Genomic DNA, 24,267 nt, shown 5'->3' with positions numbered 1-24,267 from the left:
GTCCTCGGTTAGCTCAGCCTGGGTGGGTTTCCTGTGTCTGGAGAATCAGGAGGAGTCCCTGACGTTCAGGATCAGGATTCACAAGCTGCTCCTTCATCACGTCCACACGACACGCTGAGAGGAAGAAGAGCAGCACATGTTGAACACACGTTCTAATTACACAGTCTTTACGTAACTGACATTTAAATTTCCACTCAGGTTCTCGTAACGAGACAGAGAAGCTGCTGCTGAAGAACCTCAATGCCAACGCTCTACCCTGTTACCATCATGTCCTGGGAAGCCTTGTACCTGGTCTCAGCCACACATCCCTGGATGTGGCCTCACGCATGTACCTGAGACCAGGTCGGTGCTGGTGACAGTGAACTGGTGACGGCTCAAGAGATTTGGTGTAAAACTCTTTTATCCTCCTCTTCTCTTTCTCTCCCTCGTTCTGTCTCTCAGGGTTTGAGGTGAAGCTGCCGTTTGTGCAGGACTCTCTGGCCCGGTATCAGCTACAGGCTAACAGGCTAACAGGCTAACAAGCTAAAGGCTAACAGGTTAACTGGCTAACAGGCTAACAAGCTAAAGGCTAACAGGCTAACAAGCTAAAGGCTAACAGGCTAACTGGCTAAATAACTTTACAGCCTCAGTCAGCGTAACGACGGCTGACTCCTGAACAGCTGCTGCGGTGGACTGAGGTGACACCTGCTGGTCATTTTGGGAACAGCATGTTCTGAAAGCAGATCATGAAATGGAGGCGGTGAGGTGAACTGAAGGAGCGGTCACATGGGAGGTCTTTCTTACATTTACAGCAACTGACAGATTATTTATGTGATTTTGTGAAAAATGAGCATTTACAGAGTTTGTAATGGAAATAAAAAGGTGTGATTTGTTTTGGAGGTACCAATCACGGCCTGTTCCTCTGGTCTCTGTAGACGAGGTCAACCAATGGGTGGAGAACGCCACCGATGGTCACATGCCCGACTTCCTGGAGAGTATTCAACATGACGTGGTGCTCATGCTGATAACTGCTGTTTACTTTAAAGGTGATTGATTCCACAGAAGCCTCCCTGTGCTTTGGTCCGGCTCCAGAGGTTCAGGGACAGTTAGTCAGGACATTATCTCTCTGTCAGTCTTTATTTCAAGCTTGAGTTGATCAGCTGCCTTTAGCTCCTCTGAAGACTCATGGTTCTTCTTCAAGGGACACTATCCGGGTCCCTGATGTCTTTCTAACCACAAACAAAGCTCTTTTCAGAGAGTCCCTTAGTGCTGCTGGACTGGAGACATTCGATTTGACCTTTAGATGAAGACGCCGCTGAGCAGCCGGTTGTTATGGAGGTGAAAAGCTCCTCCTCCTCTCTGTCTGACAGGTGAATGGCAGACTCGATTTGACCCCCAAGTGACCTCAAAGGCAGTCTTCAATCTGGATGGCCAGAACTCGGTGTCAGTGGACATGATGAGGTCTGCTCAGTATCCTCTCCGCCTCCTCGATGATCCAGAGCTGGAAGCACAAGTAACAGCCACATGCAAAGTCCAGAATTCAAGGCTTTTATAAATCAACTAAAGATGTTTGAGTTTTTCTCAGAGATTTCTTACATTAGAACAGATTTTCTTCTTCTCCCTGCTCTGTTAGATCAGGACATCCTGGTCTTTCAGTCGTCTGCTGATGTCCTCACAGGATCTCTCTTCTCTTCTTTCTTTGTGCAGGTTGCCAGTTTCCCCTTCAAGGGAAATACCAGCTTCTTTATCGTCCTGCCTTAGCCAGGGAGGAAGAACGTGTCATCAGTGCTTCCCAGACTGAACATCTCGGACCTCTATAGACGTCTCCCTCAGGAGAAAACCATGCAGGTCAACTTACCAAAGGTGAAGCTGCATTACCACCATGAGCTCCAGGAGGCACTGACCAAAATGGGTGAGAATCCTGTCTCCTCTGAGCCAGAAAAACCAGTCAGTGGTGGTGATTTCTTTATTAGACTGAAAACGAGACCAGTCACGTGAACCACAGCCAGATTTCCTTCAAACTGGTTCTTGAGCAGTTGATTGTGGATGTTTTCGGTCTGTAACTCAGTTCCTCTCTGCCAGGCCTCGGTTCTCTGTTTTCAGGGCCCAACCTCTCGGGGATCTCCGACCTGCCTCTGAAGGAGACGGGTGTCCTCCAAGCCAGCTCAGAAGAGCTGAGTGAAGAAGGTGCTGAGGCGTCCGCCATCACGGCTGTGACCTCCATGCGCTCCGTCTCCATCTTCTCAGTCAACTCCCCCTTCCTCTTCGCCCTCGTGGATGATGCCTCCCTGGTCCCGCTCTTCATGGACATTGTCACAAACCCCGTCCCCAACAAAGACACCATGCTCAATGATGATCCCAGCCTGTGACGGACAGTGTCGGGGAAAAGGCAGCAGGATGCAGCCATGCAGCGCCCCCGCTGGTGACTAAGAACAACTGTGATCAGCAAGTTTTATATGAAAAGGGACCACATTGAAAGTGAAGATGTTCCCACACGTATGTAATGACGACTTTAGCCTCTGGAATCATTTTGCTCCAAATTAAACTCACTTGAATTCACACTTGTCAGTTTCTCTCTTGTTTTTTCTCTTTCTTGTGGCGGCTCGTAGGGATCTATAGCGCCCCCTAGTGATTTCTACTGGCTTCTCAGAGCCCTTCACATAATCAGGGGCCCTTCAACTTTGGCGACCTGATGTGCACATGAAAGGGGGGGGGGGGAGGCTTTGTGAGGTGTAGTCTACTTGGTGTCAGTGGCCCTGAGGAGGGTTCAGGTGCAGGTTCAGGTCCAACAGGGGTTTCACTGGCTCACTGGAGTCCCTCTTCTGATTCAGAATGGGTTTTTAGAGGTTTCTCATGTTTTCTGAAGGAGGCCCCGGCTGGGAGGGGCCCTTATAGACCTCAAACTCCAAAAGGATGAATACTTGAGCAGAAATACAGTGAGGCTTCATGGGGGCGGCTGTGGCTGAGGTCAGAGTGGCCGTCCTCCAACCTGAAGGTTGGTAGTTCGATCCCCAGTCTTTCCCATCTGCATGCCGAAGTGTCCTTGGGCAAGATGCTGAGCCCTGTTTTGGTCCTCATAGAACAACAAAGGGCTGTGAATAGATGCACTGTGTGAATGTGTGTGTGAGTGGGTGAATGTTAAACTTAAAGAGCTTTGAGTCGTCAGACTAGAAAACAGATCAACACAAATCCATTTGACCTTTTACCATGGCAGTCCCAGGACCGACTGGATCATCTAGTTCTCATGAGGTCTCACTGGTTCTTTATGTGGTTCCAGGCTCTGTACCTAGGGTTCAGAGGAGGAGTTCCAGGTTCTGGTTCTGGACTTGAAATGTGTTTGGAGCTTCACCAACAGGATCAGTTCAATTTCAACTAAATCCCTGAAGGAACCAACCTCCTGTCAGAGGTTTCACAGCAGCACGTGGTTGAAGATGTGAGGAGCTCATGCTGCCGTCAGCAAGAGAAGATTCTGGAACTGACTCTGGAAACTCTCCTTCATCTGGATCCCGCAGCTGCTCCCTGGCCTGCGCGGCCCCGGCGCTCGCCCCCGCTGCGGGTGCAGATCCACAGCGACGCGTGGACGCGCCTGCAGAGAAACAGTCAGAGCGACGTGGATCCGGATCAGAAGTGAGCTGATCTGATCTGATCTGAGCTGATCTGATCTGAGCTGAACTGATCTGAGGTGAGTGTTGAACTTTACAGCTGATGTGTTCTCTGTGGGTTCTTCAGGCTTCAGGAGGAAAGCGAGTGAGTGAGGCTTGTTTTCCAGCTGCAGACCTTCTCTCACCGAGCTGCTCTTCAACTCTTTAACTCTTGAACCTGCACATTCCATCATGTGGACTGAGGAGGAGGAACCTTCCTGGTGGGGTGAGAGCCGAGGTCCTGCAGGCAAGTGAAGATCGGATCTTCTGCTGGATTCAAACCTTCACATCGAAACGCTCGCGTCTCTCTGCGCTTCATCATCAGATCAAGAGTTTCCTTCACACTGTGGTGGAGACACCAGAACCATTAGAACCAGCAGAAACACGCACAGCAGATTGATCTTTTATTTCACTGGTGTTCTTTACGAACGGGATCAGAACCAAGAGCAACGGGTCGGTGTGTGTGTGTGTGTGATTGTGTGTGTGCGTGGGTCTGAGTGTATGTGTGTGTGTGTGTATGTGACTGTGTGTGTGTGTGTGTGTGTGTGACTGTGTGTCTTTGTGTGTATGTGTCTGAGTGTGTGTGTATCGCAGTGTGTGTGTCTGTGGGTGTGTGAGTGTCTGAGTGTGTGTTTGTGTTTGTCTGAGTGTAGGTGTCTGTGTCTGAGTGTGTGTCTGAGTGAGTGAGTGTGTGTGTGTGTGTGTGTGTGCCTGAGTGAGTGTGTGTGTGTCTGTGTGTGTGTCTGAGTGTGTGTGTGTGTGTCTGAGTGTGGGTGTCTGTGTGTGTCTGTGTGTGTGTCTGTGTATGTGTCTGTGTGTGTGTGTCTGAGTGTGTGTGTCTGATTCAGTGTGTGTGTGTCTGAGTGTGTGTGTGTGTAGGTCTGTGTGTGTGTGTGTGTCTGAGGTTCAGATGACAGACTCTGGTTTGTGTAACCATGACAAGCGGCTCCAGATGTGCAGAAGAACAAAGGGACATTGTGTGTGTGTGCGTTTTGTTTCCAGCTTGTTTGTGTAACGATGAAAAGGTTCAAGTTGAGAATCTCTTTTCCTGACATGTTTGTGAAGAAGGTTTTTGGATGATGGCTCTTTGGAGGTTGGAGGTTTGGATCCTGTGGGTTTTTACTGTAATTATAAAAAACCCTGAGGAGACATTGGTCGTCTTTGTCTCTGAAGCTGTCCTCTCATTGTCCTCCAGGTCCTCTTCATGTGAGACGTGTTTAAAGTGTTCGGTGACGGAGGCGTGGCCTCGTCTTCACGCTGGTGTGTGTGTGTGTGTTGCAGGATGAAGAGGACCAGCTTCCTGCTGATGTGTGGAGTCGTGCTGAGCTTCAGTCGGGCTCAGGTATGACATCACACACCATGAATGTGAGGCTGGACCAGAGCATCAGTGTGCGTCTGGTTCTGAACCTCACACTGGAAGTTCAGTAAATAAAGAATCTGAGCTCTGTCCTGTTTCCAGCCGGAGGAGCCGCCGCTGGAGGAGGAACATGTCGAGCTCTTCACCACACCTACAACCAAGTTGGGAGCCGCCACCTCCGACTTCGGCTACAACCTGTTCCGAGCTCTGGCGAGTCGCGATGCCACGACCAACGTCTTCCTGGCGCCCATCAGTGTGTCTGCAGCGCTGACCCAACTGTCCATGGGTGAAGAGTCAACACACACTGAAACCTCATCAGACCTTGAGTTGTGTACTTATGACAGGAAATTACACGCAGACACAAAGTTACTGATGTTTGAACGATTTCTGCAAAATGTTCCGTGTGGCGGAGAGAAGGTTCAGATCCCCCGCCCCCCCCCACACACACACAACACAGAACTTCTTTCCATGAGGCTTTTTTCAAAAAAACGTTGGAGAAGGAGGAAGCTTTGTTTCTGCTCGATGGAGAAGCTCAAACCCACGATCCAGAAACAGCTTCATGACTCAGAGGTCATTTCATTATTCTGTTGCAGAATCATTGTCTCCATGGTTCAGGTAAAACACATTTAAATATTGTTGATCAACCTCCTGCTGACAAACTGCTCAAAGTGACAAAGTGGAGAATTCATGTTTTATTGTATCAAAGCCTATGAGATAAAAAAAAACAAGATCACAATGTTTATGAAAATGTTCAAAGTAAAATTAGAAAACAGAAAACCAACATGAATCTTCTGATGATGATCTGGTGCAGTGATAAGCTGCTGAGCCGTCTGAAGTATGAAGATGCTCATGTCTCTAAACTTCATATTCATCAGTAAGGTCACCGGTTGGACCTCTTGAGTTCTCATGAGGACCTGACGTGTCTCCTGCAGGAGGTTCTGAGCCGGCGGAGCAGCAGCTGTTCCGGGCTCTGAGGTACCACACCCTGCAGGACCCCCAGCTCCACAACACCCTGAGGGACCTGCTGGCCTCCCTGCGCTCGCCGGGGAAAGGCCTGAGCATCGCGGCCCGTCTCTACCTGGCTCGACGTGAGTTCACCTGGAACCTGTGATAACTGTGCGTCTTCTTCCTCTGCTTCTTCTTCTCCGTTTGGTTTGACTCAATGTTTTTGTTGTGTTGCTGTGTTTAGGACTTCGGCTGAAGCAGGAGTTCCTGGCGCTCGTGGAGCAGCAGTATGGCGTTCGTCCAAAGGGAGTGCCGGTCGGAGCCAAAGAATTGAAAGAAATCAACGAATGGGTTTCTCAGGAGACCGGCGGGAAGGTGCAGCGCTTCCTGGCCAAGTCCCCCTCCAGGAACCCCTCAGTGAACACTGTGAGCGCCGCCTACTTCCGAGGTGAGTCATGGAGGCCTTCAAACTCCACATCTCCACGTGCACAGTTTGACGCTGGTCAGCTGACCGCACGGCTTTCTGTTCACAGGGAGGTGGGTCACCCGCTTCAGTAACAGTGGAGTCATGGACGACTTCCAGGTGGACGGCGCGACACCTGTTCGCATTCCCATGATGCAGCAGGACAACTACCCTGTGAAGATGGGAGTTGACTCAGACCTGAGCTGCACGGTGAGTGTTTCCTGCTCTGAAACATTTGATCTCTGAGATCCGTCCTGAACAAGGTCCATTCTGCTCGTCCTCCAGATCGCTCAGATCCAGATGCAGAACGAGGTCAGCATGTTCGTGTTCCTGCCGGACGAGGTGACGTCCAACATGACGCTGCTGGAGGACAGCCTGACCTCTGAGTTCGTCCAGGACCTCTCCATGACGCTGCTCCCAGCCCAGGTGTCCCTCACTCTGCCCACCCTGAGGCTCAGCTACTCCACAGACCTGCTGCCCCTGCTCAGCGACCTGGGTGAGTCCAGAACCAGAACCAGGTCCAGGTCCAGGTCCAGATCCAGGTCCAGGTCCAGGTCCAGGTCCAGGTCCAGGTCCAGGTCCAGGTCCAGAACCAGGTCCAGGTCCAGTCTGACTGGTGACATTCATAAATATGGAAATTGTTTGAAAGGGATCAGATGATGAGGTTCAGTTTTGACAGGAGCCACTTCCAGGTTCATTCTACAGACCTTTAGTTTGTCTTCTTTGTTATTTAATTTTGTTTATTCCTTTTTGCGTCTGTCCCGTGTGAGACACTTAATCCCCCCCACCTCGCTCTCAGTGGACCTCCTGCTGTGTCCTCAGAGAATCTCTGTTCTCACTTGGACATTTGTGTTCACACGGCCGTGGTAGCTCCAGAGGACGGCTTCTACAGACGCTTCATGACTCGTCCTCATCTGTCCTCTGTGTCCGTCCCCTGTAGGTCTCACTGATTGGTTGGAGAACCCACAGCTGGAGAAGATCTCAGGTCAGGCACCCAAGCTCACCAGCGTCAATCACAAGGTCGTGATGGAGACAGCACCTGAAGGCAACCAGTACCCGGGCGCCACCTCGACCCCCAACCACCTGACCTACCGCGTGGACCGCCCCTTCCTCTACCTGATCCGGGACGACGTGTCCGGGGCGCTCGTCTTCATTGGCAGAGTGGTCAACCCCCAAGGCCTGAGGATATAAGACACATTCCCATAATGCATTGCCCAGCCATTTACCCTCACCCCTCAACCCTCACCCCTTCGACCTTTGACCCTCATCCCTTGACCCTCATCCCTCACCCCTCACCCCCCATCCCTTAAGGTTCAAATAACACAAACATAAGATGCTATAATTTCCTCTAAACTCAAACTCTCTTCTCGGTTCCTAGGATGGATTTCAGGTGTTTGCTCTACAGAGGTCTGTGAGGACATTTAATTTGATTTCTTTTACTTTTCATGTTGAAACAAACACGTTGACGTGATCATGTTAATCTGACAAGAAACTGATGATACGAAGAAAGACGTTAGAAATATTGTCATTTGTTTTTAAATAAAGAAACGAGACGATGAAACCACACGTGTCACTTGTTATGTCAAATTGAAAAAAGGATGTTAGTTCAAAAACATGTGGGAACATCCAGGCGAGGGGCGGAGCCTGTAGAGCAGAAGGGGCGGAGCCCGTAGAGCAGCAGGAGGCGGGACATGACGTATAAACTCTGCTGTGGAAACATCAGTGTTGTTGTTTACAGCTCATCCACACCGGGGTCGGCCCTCATCACCAGAAGATCTGGAATCTCCTCGTGTTTCCAAGTGGACGTCTTCATCTTCTACGTGTCCGGCTCCTCTTCTTCATCCTGAGATGTTCATGTTCTTCAGGTTTCACGTCACGTGTTAGAAACCTCGTCCACACGTCCACTCGCTCACTGGGAAGCTTCCACACATTGTCCTGCTGGTTCCTCACATGGACTCACTCTGACATGTTACACACATGTTACCAGGAGGCTGCAGGAGAAGATCCAGAACATGTCCAGAGACACTGATTCAGACATTAGTTCTCACATAGAGAACCAGCAGAACATGTGAGGAACATGTCAGAGCTTCATGTCAAAAAACATTAATGAAATAAAGACGTCTCTAGCTGCAGAGGTTGGGTGGACAGACATCCAATAAGTCCACAGAGAATCAGAACAGATCCATGTTATAACCAGGAGGGGGAGCTGTACCCTCAATCAGCAGCTCCAGTCCTGATCTGAAACTCTTCAATGTAAATATAGATATTACTATTAATATAAATATAAACAAGATTATATATATATATAAACATGAACATGAATTATAAACAGGCACAGACTGATTCAGAAGTTTTTCTGTGTGACAGATTATTTCTCCACATGCTCCTCCCACATTCCACCAAACACTTTCTGCAGATGTGGAATTTTCCATAAACATCTGTTTCCACTTTGTTCCCCTGCCCCCGAGAACAAACTCATTCAACTACATTCATACAAAAACATAACACACTTTGTTCAATTTAGTTTAAGATCTAAACCATCATTTTGTAGAACTAATAATAATAAAATCATAAATCTGACTTGAAGTTAAAGTTGAATCAGCTGCAACATTAAAATGTCTCAGATAAAACAGATAAATACAAATAAAAGAACAAAATGAGACAGTAACAAAGTGATGTTGTTTTAAATCTGTTAATCAACACAGCTCAGTGTCCACAAGAGGGCGACAAACACTGAGGAAACTCCGTCAGACGATAACCTCTTTATGTAAAGTTTGCTCACAATCAAATCCTCAAGGTTTCACAATAAATCCATAAACTCACATGGTGTTGTGTGCTTTACTCTTTTCATATGAAAACATCTGGATCTCGTCTGAAACCCTCACGTGTTTCCTTTAATCTAGATTCATGCATTACTGGTTCATTACCGGAACCAGTTGTCAGTGGGTGGGTCTGTATCTCGTCACCAGATAAACTGTGACTTGCTTCAGCTTTAACCCTTGACAGTGTTGCTCTGGATCTTCAGCGTCTGGAGTCTGAAGCTGCGTCAGAAGAACCTGAGACGAGAAGCAGGCGACAGGAACCCGTGGCGCAGAGGATCTGCTCCGTGGCTCTGACTCTGCTCGTCAGGTCTGAACCTGCAGAGGTTTGTTGATCATCACAGGAATGATTCAGAAAAACAAGCCGAACCAGTTTCATCAACTTCCACGGAGACTGGTTTGAAGATTGAAGACTTTATTACATCATCAGTACATTTTTATAAAAGACCAGAAGGTTCTCTGTGATTGGTCCAAAGTCCAGTGAGAGTGAAGCCATCATTAGTTATTCGATGGCATAAAAACTGGCTGAGAAGTTGTGATTGACAGTTGAGACTGACTCCTGATTGGCCGTGGGTGTGTTTGGGCGGGACCTTGATACCACCCAGTGGCTTCAGAGTTCACATTTGTTGAAGGAATAATTGTGGACTTTGGCATTATATAAAAAAAAGTGTATTAACATGTAAAATCATCATATATGTGAGAATGAGCTTATGAAGGAACACAGCAGCGATCGGACAGATACAAAAATAAAAGCTCTTAGTCACATGACGTCAGCTGCTGCTTCGGACGACTCAGCAGAAACACTGCAGCCGCATCACTGACCATCTCCACTCTTCTTCTTCTTCCTCTTCTTCTTCTTCTTCTTCCTCCTCCCCTCCTCCCTCCGGCTCTCTGGTCAGACGTCCTCTGTCTTTCCCTGCGTCCTCTGGTTTCCTCTCCTCAGGTCTTCACACCTTTCTCTTGTCTCCCTCTAGATGATGCGTCCTCAGGTGTTTTCTGCTCCGTCACCAGCTCGTACCCCTTCCCGTCCTCCTCTGGTTCCTGACGTGTGGTCGACCGCCTCAGGACCACGACGGTCAACAGGAAGCAGAGCATTCCCCCGCACACGAATACGACCTGCAAACCCAGAAACCTACAAACACACACAGAGGGGCCGGAGTCTGAAGACGTCTTGGAACAAGGTCTGAAGACCCCTCTTCAATGGACAGTGAGTGGGTTCAGACTTGGTTTGAGGGTTAGAATCAGGTTTAGGTTTATGTATTTGGTTTGGATGGTTAGAGTGGGGGGTTAGGGAATGCATTATGCCAATCAGTGCCCTCACTAAGACAGCTGTACAAACAAGTGTGTGTGTGTGTGGGGGGGGGGGGGGGGGGCTCACCTCTGTCTGAATCGGTCCAGGTTGTAGTACAGACAGGACGTTTGCTTGTCGCACTTCCTGCCCCACAGGATGCAGGTGGTGTCGATGACACTGCCGTACAACACGGGGCCGGGCATGAACGCTGCAGGCACATGACACCAACGGTCACATGACACCAACAGTCACATGACACCAACAGGGGAACAAACCAATACATTGAAAGGTTTGTGTTAGAAACTCTGTGCAGCTCATGAAGTCGAAGAGATTTAGGATCAAGTTCAACCTGCCTTTTGTTTCTTTCTTATTTTTCATTTCAGAATAAAATCAAAGTGTGAAAAAAACTAAACTATTTCTATCAGATAATAAACAAATCACAAAATAATGGATTCTCAGTTATTAAAGAACGAGTGATTCATTGAGTTTTATTAACTTGATCTTCTTTTACCTCTTCTATAACAAACAGCAGCTCTTCACACTGTTGACCAATCAGATGATGTTTGAACATGAAGCAGGATTTTTACAAGCGTTTAGTTTTTCATTCAACAGATTCAAACCTCCGGAATCGAACCGTTTCCTCTGAAACATCATGTGTTTTATTCTCAGGCTTTAACAAACAGCCTGAGTTGTCACATTCAAAGTGTTAAATTCCAACACAACATGTTATTGTTCAGGTTTCATGGTGCTGAGGGAAACGTGTCTGATTTCTAAGACAGTTCCACAGGTTTTATCTCTGTTTTTGATATTTCTCTGTGTTTCAGCCTCTGGTGGTTTCCTCATTTCACTTCCTGTTGATATTGTTTTGTTGTGTGTGTGGACTTTGTGTTACATCCAATGAAAAGACTCACCGAGCACTCTGAACAACATGTACTGAACTCCCACAGCAAAGGACTTGTCCTCTGTCGGCACCGTCCTGCAGCAGACACACAAACACCAGGTTCACAGAAGGTGATGAAGGCGATGAAGAGGATGAAGAGGATGAAGTTTCACAGCAGCAGAGACACATCACATTCGTTCAGCTTCTTTAAAATCTTCTGTTCTCACTTCATCTTTCACAACTTTTCACTTTAGACACAAAAAGAATTTGGTGACGCTACATTTTCTCCTCTGGTTCTTTATATTGAACAAACAACTCTTCCCTCCAGTGGGTGAAACTTTAAAACGTCACATTTTTATGGGTTTTAACTTGAAATTTCTTAGATCTTCGATTTGAAGACGGAAAGATGAAAACACACGAGTCTGACAGGGAGTTTTGAGGGCTCCCCCTGCAGGTGATTATCAGATGGAGAACAGGTGAAGCTCAGCTGAGCAGCTGATGGGACGAGTGAAATCAAACAATCTGAGGCGAGTTAATTAAAAAGTTTCTGGTCTGTTCTCCCCAAAACTCTATGTTTGTGTTTTTAAGCATTAAAAGTTTTTTAAATGAGAGGAAATCTGTTCAGTAGGAAACTGATAATTCAACCAACACAGAGTTTCAGGACCTGATCCGAGCTTTGACCTGAAATAAATAGGTTTTGTCTTTGTACCTGAGAATCATCATGTATGACGGCGTCTGAGAGAAAGCAGCGATGAAGCTGGTGATTCCCAGAAGAGCCATGAAGGGGGGGAGCAGGTGGGCACAGCCGCTGCCGCAGGTCCCAGGAGCCGCGTGTCTGAGTCCGGTGACGCAGCGACACTCAGTGTAGTTCTGTAGAAACCAAGACACGACACAGAGGTCACGACCTCGGCAGGCTAAAGTCCTCAACAACAATAACAACAATAATAATCATAATGATAATGAACTCATTCAGGGTCAGCTCAGCCAGACCGTCTCATCCACAGGAACATAGAAGAATCCCATTGGCTCTTGTTCGAGGGGTCGAGTGACGCTGACCTCTTGTTGCTCTAAAGCCGTTGTCCTCCCTGAGTCCCTGTGTGAGTCCAGCGACAACTACACAGTGAAATGATACAAAACACTCACAGTGACTTTGTGTTTGCCGTGTGTCTCCATCACTTTGCAGCCGGCGTGACACGGTGACCGGAACTCGACCCCGTCTGAACCACACACCGGGTTGAAGACGTCCTGAGGACAACCACAGCTGGAACTGCACGACAGTGCATCAGGGCTGAAAACAAACACACACACACACACACACACACACACACACACACAATCTAAACTTGAACTTTTTTAATAACCTGCAGCTGTGGAACATTCCAAAGTAGAAGATGTGTTTGTTTTAACTTTAATCTCGATTAAAATGAGTTCCAGGGATGACATCACTCCCTCGTCTTCCCGACAGCACAGAAACTTCTCTTTTGCAATAAAAGTCTTTCATGAAGAAATGAATCCCCTGCTGTGAGTAAGGAGGCGGGGTTTATCACAGGGTCAACATACAACAAACCAGATGGCGCTAGAGGAAACCGACGCTAACACTCAGAGAACATGCAAACTCCAGAGGAAGAGCCCGGCTGAACCGGCTTGATGTGTCAGCTGAGGACCAGACTGATGTTTGTGACGTACTCTGGAGGAAAGACACCGGCGACCCTCTGGGTGGAGCAGCCAATGAGCAGCAGCGGCACGGAGGACATGATGCAGAGCAGGATGGCGATGGTGCACAACTTGCTGGCTCCACTGACAGACAGATTCAACCTCCGCATCAGGACTCCGCCCAGGACGGTGCCCAGCACTGCCATCGGGATCCCGACTCCTCCTGAACCAAAGACCCAGAAGAACAAACGTGTCAGACGCACTCTTTCTCTGCTGTCGCACAAACACAAGATTCATCCTCACAACCACTTTTCCTCTGAGGCAGTTCGGGGGTCGCTCAGAGCCAGAGTCTGATCTCAGTCACTCGACAGAAAAATCTGCTTCCAGGTTCTCCAAGTAAGAAACTCTTAGAGGGGAATGTGTGTGACCAACAAGTCCAACAAGACCACAACACAACTTTGTGACCGACTTTAAATAACAGAACTCGTGACACGTGTCGTCTGCAAAGAAGATTGAATATTTTTAACTATGATCCATTGAGAAGATAAACTGTGAGGACCTGGCTCCAAACAGGGAAGAAACTAAATGAGAACCAACTCCCAACCGGGGTCAAGCAGGGGACCCAGACCCATGGGGACGCTCACCTATCATCAGGGTGGAGAAGGAGACGGTCTGACTGAACTGTCTCTCGATGAACTTGGCCATGAAGGTGGCGAGGCCGGCGAGCAGCGCTGCCAGGTTGACCTGCGCCAGCACCACCAGCAGGAAGACGGGACTCTGCAGCGTCCGCAGAGCGATCCGAGGGAAACCTGGAGGACAAACACATGGATCTTAACCAGTGAGTCTGGATGAACACAAATCTTAAAGCGACAATTAGTCCTTCTAAACGTGGTTTCAAACACAACACTGCAGTGAGGGATGATGGGACATGTAGTCAGCTTCTTGTCAGGATTCCTTCAGCTGCAGCTAACGTTACCTTGTTTCTCTGAAAACTTATGATGCAGACGTCCGACGACTAAAATCCTTCATCTGCTTTAAATGAGGAGTTAAAAACCATCAAGATCTCAAAAGTGTTTGATAACAATGAGACTTCAAACTGGATGAAAAGTCACTTTTGACTCTTCAGACAAACACATGTTCATAAGGAATGTTTCATTTCATTTAGCTGTGAAAGCGATCTGGTGAGTTTAGATGATTTAACGTTTAAAAAAGCTGCTGATGAAAGCCTGACCCTCCTCAGGGTCGTTGACCTTTAGAGGTTTGTTCTTCAGACAGAAAAACAGAAGAGAAAAAGAAGACTCTCACTTTTGAGGAACTGAAGGAGGGAGAGATGCTGCAGCTGGTCGTCCGGTCTGGACTCTGCATCGTCCACTCCGTCCTGAACAAAGGACACAAACATCACAGACCAGGATCTGAAACCTCTGAGTCTGCAGCTGCTATCAGGAAGTCTGCCTGAAGGTCACACACGTGTCCTCTGAATAACATGTGAGACACTGCACAGGAACCTCTCTTCATGTTGGTGCCGAGGTCAAACACTGAACTGACGTCAGATGTGGGCTGAGCAGAGAAGAGCGAGACCAGCTCTCCTCTGAGGTTCAGAGGTTCATCATCTAACAGGATCTGCAGGGGTCAGCAGCAGGTCGTGTCTTATGGTTCATATGTGGACCGTGTTATCAACCAGCTGCTTGTTTCCATGGCAGTCTGATGTTAGTGTCTCAGGATCGCTCTGTCCTGTGTTTCCTCGGTTTCAGCTCCGTGTTTGGTCTCTACCATCTTTAGCTGCTAAATGTTCAGCAGCTCAGAGCCTTGTGCTGCTGTGAAATAAAAGAAGACGCGATGCAAAAAGAAAAGAATAAAATACCAGATTAGCATAAAATGAAATGAAATACAAATGCTATGATGGGGACAATGTGAGGACACCCAGGAGGACATGAGTCTTCAGCCTCGTCTTAAATATGTCGACATCTCATCAGGAAATCGGACAAAACAATAAATGATTCTCTGAAATGTGAGAGTGAAGCTCGAGTGGAAAAGTGAAAGAGCTTCAGCTCAGACGGGTGGGGGTGGGGGGGGGTGTTGAGCAATCGTTGGAGGTCGGTTTGTTTTTCTTCTGCTGATAAACGAGTTGCAGCAGAACTTTCTCTCTCTTTGACAAACAAACATGTTCGAACTCGTTGAGACTTCAGAGGACGAGCAACAGGAACTCAGCTGCTGCTCTATGAAATCCACCAAATGCTTATTTATAAAGTTTTCTGCTGATTATTGGAAATAAACTCTGGTCTTTAATAACTTGTGAGTGTTTTGAACTGGTCTCCAGCTCCACACTTGTCCAGGGAGATGGATCACCGTGTCTCACCGTGTCACAGAACGTCCTCCTCACATGGAGTGAGTTCTGTCTCTGGACATATTTCACTGATTCTAAGTTTCAATCGAATCAGAATCATGAGGAAACTCATCAAGTTAGAATAAACCTGGACTGGTTAATCCTCACGAGACAACTGACCTCTCTGGGCATGACTCTGGGGAAGAAGAGGTACGGCAGCGCCACGAGGACCAGGAGGCCGGAGGCCACCAGGAAGCCGAGCCACCAGGCGCCGACCCAGCGAAGGTCTCTGGACTCCAGCCGGATCTGGTCTGGAGTCACAACAGAGATCAGTCAACTGTCTGTCCATCAGCAACATGATGATCACAGTCAATAATCACTAGGTGAGAAAAGTGCACCAGGTTTTCTGCTCCATCAAATATTAATACAGAGAATGTTCATTTGTATAATTATTGGAACACGATACAAAATTTTAAATCCTGATTTCACTGAACTGAGTTTTTATTTTCAAACAATGAGCTGTGATGTCAAATCACACACACACACACACACACACACACACACACACACACACACACACACACTGTGTTATTAGAAAGTGACTCAACTGAAAAATGTCAGAAACAATATTTGACAAACATCTGTTTAGATGTTTTAGTCTGGTTCATGTCCCATCTGCTAACATGGAGGTTATATTTGCTGCAGACAGCCACCAGGGGGTGATCAAGATGATTTGGTCTCCGTTCGGGGGGGGCTGACATGTCGCCCATCTTAATTTGTGGGGCGTGGTCTTCTGATGTGTTAAAACATCTGAAATAAGTTCTTAAATAAACCGTTTGACAAAATTTCATAATGAATCATATTTTATTTAAATGAGCACCAGATGATCTGAAGATCAAAGGAGTGAAAACCTGTAATCACAACATGTTTCCTGTGGTTTTAATCGTGTGAGACATTAACCATCATCCACAGTTCACACTTCAACAAACTGTGACAGCTCAGTGTCTCCTCACCTGTGGACAACTTGTCAAAGTCCACGTAGAGTCTCAGCATCTGGGAGCTGGTGATGAAGCCGAGGGCCGGACCGATGGACGTCACGGCGAGGAGGATTCCTGAAAACATGAGCAGCCGAGTCAGAACTCCTCTCCTCACACATTGGAGGAGGAGCTACAGCCGTGCACAGTCTGAGGACGGAGGAGCTTCTGAGCACGAACCCAAATCCACCTGAAGATGAACAGAATACTTCTCTTTTAAAGAAAGGAAGAAGAAAAGTGAAACGAGAGAAAACTGTGTTTCCATATTAAAACTTCCTGTGAGTGGCTTCAGAGCAACAGACCTGAGGTTCCACATGTGGAACTGGTAACTGACCCAATGTGTGGACTTCTGTCCTTCAGGCTGAGGCTTCAACAACCTGCTCCTGAAGAAGCTTTGAATCACGTGAATGTTTTGTGTTTGGAAACTCGGCCGGCGTACCGAGGTAAAGCGGAGCGTTCCTCTTGCTGGCGTAGTCGTCGATGTAGGAGATCCCAAAGGGCTGGATGGGAACGGCTGCAACCCCCAGCAGCAGCTGAGCCAATAGCAGCAGAGGGTACACCCTTTCCTGGGCGGGACTCTGCTGCCGGCTGCAGCTCTGATTGGATGAGGAGGTGCTGAAGATGTTTGTTGATTGGCAGAGGCTGCTGTTAAGACTCGAGGCTGCTGGGAAACAGAGGCTGTGTCAGTTTCTGGAACAAGTTTCTAAACCTGCTCAACCAACAACATGACTACACACGTTTTTAACCTAATCTAAGTTCTGAGGACCTGAGACCTCATGGATTCTGAGACCTGATGGATTCTGAGACCTGATGGATTCTGAGACCTGATGGAATCTGAGACCTGATGGAATCTGAGACCTGATGGATTCTGAGACCTGATGGAATCTGAGACCTGATGGAATCTGAGACCTGATGGATTCTGAGACCTGATGGAATCTGAGACCTGATGGATTCTGAGACCTGATGGAATCTGAGACCTGATGGATTCTGAGACCTGATGGAATCTGAGACCTGATGGATTCTGAGACCTGATGGAATCTGAGACCTGATGGATTCTGAGACCTGATGGATTCTGAGACCTGATGGATTCTGAGACCTGATGGATTCTGAGACCTGATGGATTCTGAGACCTGATGGAATCTGAGACCTGATGGAATCTGAGACCTGATGGATTCTGAGACCTGATGGAATCTGAGACCTGATGGATTCTGAGACCTGATGGAATCTGAGACCTGATGGAATCTGAGACCTGATGGAATCTGAGACCTGATGGATTCTGAGACCTGATGGATTCTGAGACATGATGGAATCTGAGACCTGATGGATTCTGAGACCTGATGGAATCTGAGACCTGATGGATTCTGAGACCTGATGGATTCTGAGACCTGATGGAATCTGAGACCTGATGGATTCTGAGACCTGATGGAATCTGAGACCTGATGGATTCTGAGACCTGATGGATTCTGAGACCTGATGGAATCTGAGACCTGATGGATTCTGAGACCTGATGGAATCTGAGACCTGATGGATTCTGAGACCTGATGGAATCTGAGACCTGATGGATTCTGAGACCTGATGGATTCTGAGACCTGATGGAATCTGAGACCTGATGGATTCTGAGACCTGATGGAATCTGAGACCTGATGGATTCTGAGACCTGATGGATTCTGAGACCTGATGGAATCTGAGACCTGATGGAATCTGAGACCTGATGGAATCTGAGACCTGATGGAATCTGAGACCTGATGGATTCTGAGACCTGATGGATTCTGAGACATGATGGAATCTGAGACCTGATGGATTCTGAGACCTGATGGAATCTGAGACCTGATGGATTCTGAGACCTGATGGATTCTGAGACCTGATGGAATCTGAGATCTGATGGATTCTGAGACCTGATGGAATCGTCTGAACCCATGTACGGATTCAGTTCACACTAAGAGGTCAGAAGACGGGGTGGGGGGTGGGGGTGGTCTCACAGCTGGTGGAGCTGCTGTAGTCATACGGTCCACTCAAGAAGTGCGGCAGCGCCATCATCAGCGAGGCGAGGCCAGCCAGCAGAGCTCCGGCCCCGATGAACCGCGGCCGGTGGACTCGACTCCCCAAGAAGCTCACGAAGACGATGAGCACCGTGTTTCCAACCTGAAGACGAGAACATGCATCAGTATTTGGACAGTAAAATGAAAGAGGTTTGAACTCTCTCTGTTTGTGGCTTCAACCCCATGGATGAGGAGAAACTGTGTTTACTGACCTCGTTGAAGAAACTGTGTTTACTGACCTCGTTGAAGAAACTGTGTTTACTGACCTCGTTGAAGAAACTGTGTTTACTGACCTCGTTGAAGGCGGCGAGGATCCCGGACTTCTGACTGGAGAGACCATAACGTCTCTCGATGGTGGAGATGGAGCTCTTCATGTAGCCTGACACCAGCAGCTGGGCCAGCTGCAGGAGACTGTGGCACAACACGAAGAACTGAGGAGGAGCAGGAGCAGGAGGAGGAGGAGGAGCAGGAGCAGGAGCAGGAGCAGGAGCAGGAGAAGGAGCAGGAGGAGGAGGAGGAGGAGGAGGAAGAGGAGGAGGAGCAGGAGAAGGAGCAGGAGGAGGAGGAGGAGGAGGAGGAAGAGGAGGAGGAGGAGGAGGAGAAGGAGCAGGAGGAGGAGCAGGAGGAGGAGGAGGAGGAGGAGGAAGAGGAGGAGGAGCAGGAGAAGGAGCAGGAGGAGGAGGAGGAGGAGGAAGAGGAGGAGGAGAAGGAGCAGGAGGAGGAGCAGGAGGAGGGGGAGGAGGAGGAGGAGGAAGAGGAGGAGGAGGAGAAGGAGCAGGAGGAGGAGCAGGAGGAGGAGGAGGAGGAGGAAGAGGAGGAGGAGCAGGAGAAGGAGGAGGAGGAGGAGGAGGAGGAGGAGGAGGAAGAGGAGGAGGAGAAGGAGCAGGAGGAGGAGCAGGAGGAGGAGGAGGAGGTTTTCATCAGATTACAGTATTTCTCAGTTGTTAACACACAAAAAGCTAAAACTCGGCACAATTACACAACCTTCACTTCATGTACCAATCACTGGACCCAGTTGTCACCACCTCACACTCCCTTATCTGCATTAGACTCTGACTTTCCTTCTTTACACTCTGATGTCAATTACACATCACATTGTTGTCAAAACACTACACACAATATTCAGTTGTTGAGCAGGCCGGTTTACTGTACTGTTCTCTGTGTGTACTGAAATAAACCTTTTTATGCTGCATATTTGTGTGTTGCTTTATGTTGGACTATGAACAAAGTGGGTCTACACTGAGACATTTTACAAAAAGAGAAATGGCTCATTCTCCAGAGTCATGTCATCATATGGTGTGTTCCATTTTGATGATTGTGTTTTCAGTTTTGCACTTCAGTGTGCTGTAAATGCTTGGTAGTGTGGAGCAAATGATTAGTTGTGTGTACTCAATGAATGGTATGTGTGTGTCTTTTGAAAATATGTCCGTGTGTACCAAATGAAAACACGATTTGATGCAAAGAGTCATCTTGCAAAGGGAGTGTCAGGTTTAGCATTTTGTGTGTGAGGTTTTCAGTTGTCTGTGTGCAGTTTGGAGAAAGTCGTTATTGTTTTGAAAAACGTGTGTTAACAATTGTGAAAAACTGTAATACGTTTTCACAACAGACTTAAAGAGAAAGTGAGTGTGAGTTCAGAGTTGTGTGACTTGTTGTGTTGAGAGGAAATGTGTTCATGTCGTGAGAGAACAATTCCAGGATGTGAAGAGTCTCCACGGACCAGTCACAACCTGCTCTGGTGTCACTTCTGTGTGTCCTGGTTCTCAGTGTCAGGTTGTGGTGTTGTGTTGTTGTGTTGTTCATCACAGTGTCATTATGATCATTCGGAGTCAAATAGACCATAAAGCTGTCAATCTAACACAGTGTGATTGACAGCTTGTACTGTCCAATGGGTGCAGGTGTCAGGCTCCACCCCCGCTCCTCCATGTATGGTTACTTGTGGTTACTTATCTCCACCGACCCCAGATCAGTGACGCGTCACGTTCAAGTCCAGATCTCTGAATTAGTGAATGTGATTCAGAACCTGTGACCACGACAACGTGTTTGTGTGTGTCCACTTCACTGGACATGAGACACACACCTTGATGCTGTGGAACACACCCTGAGGTCGAGCACGAGGTCGTGATCCTGAGGGGTCAGAGGTCACTCTGACTTCATCCAGCCCCATGATTCAGTCTGTAGCAGAAGAGAGCCTGTAAAACACAGACAAACACACACACACACACAGACGCACACACACACACAGAGGGGGTGGGGGGTCAACATGTTGTATCATGTGCAGATTGTCACTTGAGACAAACAGCTGTCAGATGTTAAAGCTCAGGATCTGGAGACATGTTTCTTATCATCATGTAATCCAGCTACAAACTGCAGATCAGATTAAATCCTCAGGGACTAAAACACAAAGTGACTCTTGTTGCTCTCAAACACATACATGTTCAAACAATGATTCAGATTTCCCTGAAGCAACACAACCTTCAACCTCACAGGTTCGATTCCAATAACACGATGAACAGAGACCAGGTCAAATATTAACTTCTGTTTCTATGTTCGATCATTCTCTGTTAATGAACGAGTGAGTGAGAGAGAGTGTGTGTGTGTGTGTGTGTGACAGTGTGTGTGTGTGTATGTGTGTGTCTGTGAGAGAGAGAGAGGGTGTGCGAGAGAGAGTTAGCTGTGTGAGAGAGTGTGTGTGTGTGTGTGTGTGTGTGTGTGTGTGAGTGAGAGAGTGTGTGTGTGTGTCGTCAACAACCTTATTAGAGAGTAGAATATTTCACCTTTTTAAAACAAAGTATAACACTTGTCTCTGTGACCTGTTCCCAGTGAGTCTGGATGAAGCTGCAGTGAAGTCCTTCACTGATCCAGAGGCAGCAGGACAGAAGCCTTCACTGATCCAGAGGCAGCAGGACAGAAGCCTTCACTGATCCAGAGGCAGCAGGAGAATCAACAATCACTTCATCAGTTGACCGTGTAGCAGAAGTTTTCACACTCACTGTGACGGCAGCTTCAGAAAAGATCTCTGCTTCCTCCTTTCACTTTGCTGCATAGTTTCAAACTCCTACATAGCGTCAACACTCCTACGCCCCGCCGCCAAGGAGGAGGAGGAGGAGGAGGAGGAGGAGGAGGAGGAGGAGGAGGAGGAGGAGCAGCTGGAATTTGACCTGGAAGCAGGACAAGAAGAGGAAAAATCTGATCCTAAAACAGGATTTAAACTAAATGATCGGCTTCAACAGCTGAAGATCCTTTGGCTCAAACTTGTCTCCCAGTCTTTCACTTGTTATTTGTATCTTTAAAGGACCAGTTCATGAGACCCCCCCCCCCCCCACACACACACAGCCGGAGACCAGCAGCCACTCAACAGAAGTGTCTGCTGGCTCCTGCTAGCTCAGCTCAGCCCGTGTCCGTCCCTGAGGAAGCTCGGCTGCTCACAATCAGATTCTTTTAGTTTCCACAGGAAACTGCTTTGGTGTGTTGGACATGAAACAACAATAAGAACAATAAGAACAATAAGAACAATAAGAACAATAAGAACAATGAGTTATGGGCACGTGCGGTGCTGAGGTTAGGGATTGGTTTCCAGATAGTAACAATAATATATAAATTATGTGGGGGGGGGGGGGTCAGAGTCAATGTGATGCAGCTAATAAGGTGTTGCTAATATTAGATAAAGCTCGATACTGACCACCAGACCATCAAACCAGACCAGGCCCGACCAGACCAGACCAGACCATCAAACCAGACCAGACCAGACCATCAAACCAGACCATCAAACCAGACCAAACCAGACCATCAAACCAGACCAGGCCCGACCAGACCAGACCAGACCATCAAACCAGACCAGACCAGACCATCAAACCAGACCAAACCAGACCAAACCAGACCATCAAACCAGACCAGGCCCGACCAGACCAGACCAGACCATCAAACCAGACCAGGCCCGACCAGACCAGACCAGACCATCAAACCAGACCAGACCAGACCATCAAACCAGACCAGGCCCGACCAGACCAGACCAGACCATCAAACCAGACCAGACCAGACCATCAAACCAGACCATCAAACCAGACCAAACCAGACCAAACCAGACCATCAAACCAGACCAGGCCCGACCAGACCAGACCAGACCATCAGACCAGACCAGGCCCGACCAGACCAGACCAGACCAGACCATCAAACCAGACCAGGCCCGACCAGACCAGACCAGACCATCAAACCAGACCAGGCCCGACCAGACCAGACCAGACCAGACCAGACCAGACCAGACCATCAAACCAGACCAGGCCCGACCAGACCAGACCAGACCATCAAACCAGACCAGGCCCGACCCGACCAGACCAGACCAGACCATCAAACCAGACCAGACCCGACCAGACCAGACCAGACCAGACCATCAAACCAGACCAAACCAGACCAGACCAGACCAGACCAGACCAGACCATCAAACCAGACCAGACCCGACCAGACCAGACCAGACCATCAAACCAGACCAGCCCAGACCAGACCAGACCAGGCCCCACCATACCAGACCAGGCCCGACCAGACCATCAAACGACACATGAAATACTGTGTTTCTGGAATCCATCTTTTTAATCTCATCGAGTCACTTTAACTGAAATCAACTTCTTCTGCTGAACAGACAAACGCTCAGGTCAAAGTATCCTCACCAAATAAATACAATGAGATGTGTTTAAACATTAATATTTCAGTAGACCTGAAGCTATGGATAGTGTTGTAGAAGTAATATGTGCAAATCTTATTGAACTGGATTCGTTTATTCAATGAATCAACACAAAAACATGAAAGATCCAAACTTTTCATTCAGTCTTTTGGATGAATCTGATTTGATGTGTCTGATGAGCTGTGATTAAACTGTTTGGATTATGAAGCATTCAACATATTATAAATGTATATACATTTATATAATGTATATTATAAATGTTCAGACGTATCTTGTGTCTTTTACATTCATTACATCAACTGACAAAAAGTTATTATTGAAAAGAAACTTGTGTTTGTTCAGTTTCGACCCTGAAGGGGTTGACTGTGTTTGTTTCTGTTGCATGCTGGGAGCTCTGGGGACGGCTCCGCCTCCTGACGGCCCCGCGGTTTCATCACTGCATGTCCAGTTACTACGGCAGCGCTAATGAGCGTTAATATCTGTGAACACAGGGGAAGCTTAACGAGCCGTTACCAACAAAACACTTATCATAAGTTTCTGATGTAATTTGTCCTGAGGGAGAACAGACATGTTTATCAGAGCGGACACCAGGGGGCAGCAGTCTGCAGGGACTCATCTCCAGCTGACAGGAACAAGAACCAGAGACACGAACAACAACAACATGTTTAGAACTTCATCACTTTGGTAAATACACACATTTTATTCCAGAAAGAAAAGAACTGACCACTGGTGGATCATGCTCTTTGTGCTAAGCTAGGCTAACAACATTCTGGATGCACAGGGATGATGAAATATATAAATAGACATATCACTTCACTGTCATAAGATCATCACTGATAAACTGATAGCTCACACCTGGTTCAATCATCTGGTTCACTCACCTGGTTCACACCTGGTTCAATCACCTGGTTCAATCACCTGGTTCACATATGGTTCAATCATCTGGTTCACATCTGGTTCAATCATCTGGTTCACATCTAGTTCAATCATCTGGTTCACACCTGGTTCAATCACCTGGTTCAATCACCTGGTTCACACCTGGTTCAATCACCTGGTTCAATCACCTGGTTCACACCTGGTTCAATCATCTGGTTCACACCTGGTTCACACCTGGTTCAATCATCTGGTTCACACCTGGTTCACACCTGGTTCAATCACCTGATTCACA

General features: G+C 47.7%; 3 protein-coding genes across 5 annotated transcripts in view; 2 read left to right on the top strand and 1 right to left on the bottom strand.

Annotated features, from left to right (window-relative positions):
• serpinf2a (serpin peptidase inhibitor, clade F (alpha-2 antiplasmin, pigment epithelium derived factor), member 2a) overlaps positions 1 to 2,524 on the top strand; it is a 2,973-nt gene extending 449 nt beyond the window's left edge. Inside the window, 7 exon segments of the mRNA XM_062406400.1 lie at positions 1 to 22; positions 199 to 342; positions 442 to 484; positions 880 to 1,025; positions 1,350 to 1,492; positions 1,687 to 1,891; positions 2,062 to 2,524. The exon segment at positions 1 to 22 is cut by the window's left edge and continues 204 nt beyond it. Of these exon segments, the coding sequence (XP_062262384.1) occupies positions 1 to 22; positions 199 to 342; positions 442 to 484; positions 880 to 1,025; positions 1,350 to 1,492; positions 1,687 to 1,891; positions 2,062 to 2,348 (990 nt within the window). The 3' untranslated portion in view covers positions 2,349 to 2,524.
• Positions 2,525 to 3,549: 1,025 nt separating this feature from the next.
• Positions 3,550 to 7,946, top strand: serpinf1 (serpin peptidase inhibitor, clade F (alpha-2 antiplasmin, pigment epithelium derived factor), member 1). The gene is made up of 8 exons (XM_062406387.1): positions 3,550 to 3,661; positions 4,902 to 4,962; positions 5,080 to 5,263; positions 5,910 to 6,065; positions 6,167 to 6,370; positions 6,456 to 6,595; positions 6,671 to 6,881; positions 7,326 to 7,946. The coding sequence occupies exons 2-8, from the start codon at positions 4,903 to 4,905 to the stop codon at positions 7,574 to 7,576; spliced, it is 1,206 nt and encodes a 401-aa protein (XP_062262371.1). The 5' UTR covers positions 3,550 to 3,661; position 4,902; the 3' UTR covers positions 7,577 to 7,946.
• A 1,656-nt stretch (positions 7,947 to 9,602) lies between these two features.
• slco2b1 (solute carrier organic anion transporter family, member 2B1) lies at positions 9,603 to 21,515 on the bottom strand. 3 transcript variants are annotated; one of them, XM_062405656.1, is made up of 16 exons: positions 21,415 to 21,514; positions 21,199 to 21,341; positions 20,502 to 20,613; positions 18,718 to 18,855; positions 18,365 to 18,527; positions 16,825 to 17,049; positions 16,365 to 16,463; positions 15,532 to 15,662; positions 14,334 to 14,406; positions 13,673 to 13,837; positions 13,062 to 13,251; positions 12,519 to 12,663; positions 12,085 to 12,245; positions 11,407 to 11,471; positions 10,583 to 10,703; positions 9,603 to 10,336 (listed from the first exon to the last, which is right to left on the bottom strand). In XM_062405656.1, exons 3-16 carry the CDS (start codon positions 20,586 to 20,588, stop codon positions 10,144 to 10,146), a joined length of 1,956 nt encoding a protein of 651 aa, XP_062261640.1. In that variant the 5' UTR covers positions 20,589 to 20,613; positions 21,199 to 21,341; positions 21,415 to 21,514; the 3' UTR covers positions 9,603 to 10,143. The 3 variants fall into 3 exon arrangements, with proteins under 3 accessions (XP_062261640.1, XP_062261639.1, XP_062261642.1); XM_062405655.1 differs by having other exon boundaries at positions 21,199 to 21,515; XM_062405658.1 differs by having other exon boundaries at positions 16,825 to 17,046; positions 21,199 to 21,515.
• Between the last annotated feature and the right edge of the window lie 2,752 nt (positions 21,516 to 24,267).

This window comes from Platichthys flesus, chromosome 15 (genome assembly GCF_949316205.1).
Source record: "Platichthys flesus chromosome 15, fPlaFle2.1, whole genome shotgun sequence".
In the NCBI taxonomy this organism is placed as follows: domain Eukaryota; kingdom Metazoa; phylum Chordata; class Actinopteri; order Pleuronectiformes; family Pleuronectidae; genus Platichthys; species Platichthys flesus.
Note: the sequence above shows the minus strand (reverse complement) of the source record. Positions and strands in the feature narration are given on the sequence as shown.

What these genes read in the sequence shown, in the direction of transcription:
- serpinf1 (XM_062406387.1), top strand. Translation starts at nt 4,903, where the DNA reads ATGAAGAGGACCAGCTTCCTGCTGATGTGTGGAGTCGTGCTGAGCTTC. An exon ending in CCGTCTCTACCTGGCTCGAC is followed by an intron (nt 6,066 to 6,166) that starts GTGAGTTCACCT and finishes TGCTGTGTTTAG; the next exon opens with GACTTCGGCTGAAGCAGGAG. An exon ending in GCCCCTGCTCAGCGACCTGG is followed by an intron (nt 6,882 to 7,325) that starts GTGAGTCCAGAA and finishes CGTCCCCTGTAG; the next exon opens with GTCTCACTGATTGGTTGGAG.
- slco2b1 (XM_062405655.1), bottom strand. Translation starts at nt 20,588, where the DNA reads ATGGGGCTGGATGAAGTCAGAGTGACCTCTGACCCCTCAGGATCACGA. An exon ending in GTGTGTTCCACAGCATCAAG is followed by an intron (nt 18,856 to 20,501) that starts GTGTGTGTCTCA and finishes GCTCCTCCTCAG; the next exon opens with TTCTTCGTGTTGTGCCACAG. An exon ending in TCCTCGCCGCCTTCAACGAG is followed by an intron (nt 18,528 to 18,717) that starts GTCAGTAAACAC and finishes TCTCGTCTTCAG; the next exon opens with GTTGGAAACACGGTGCTCAT.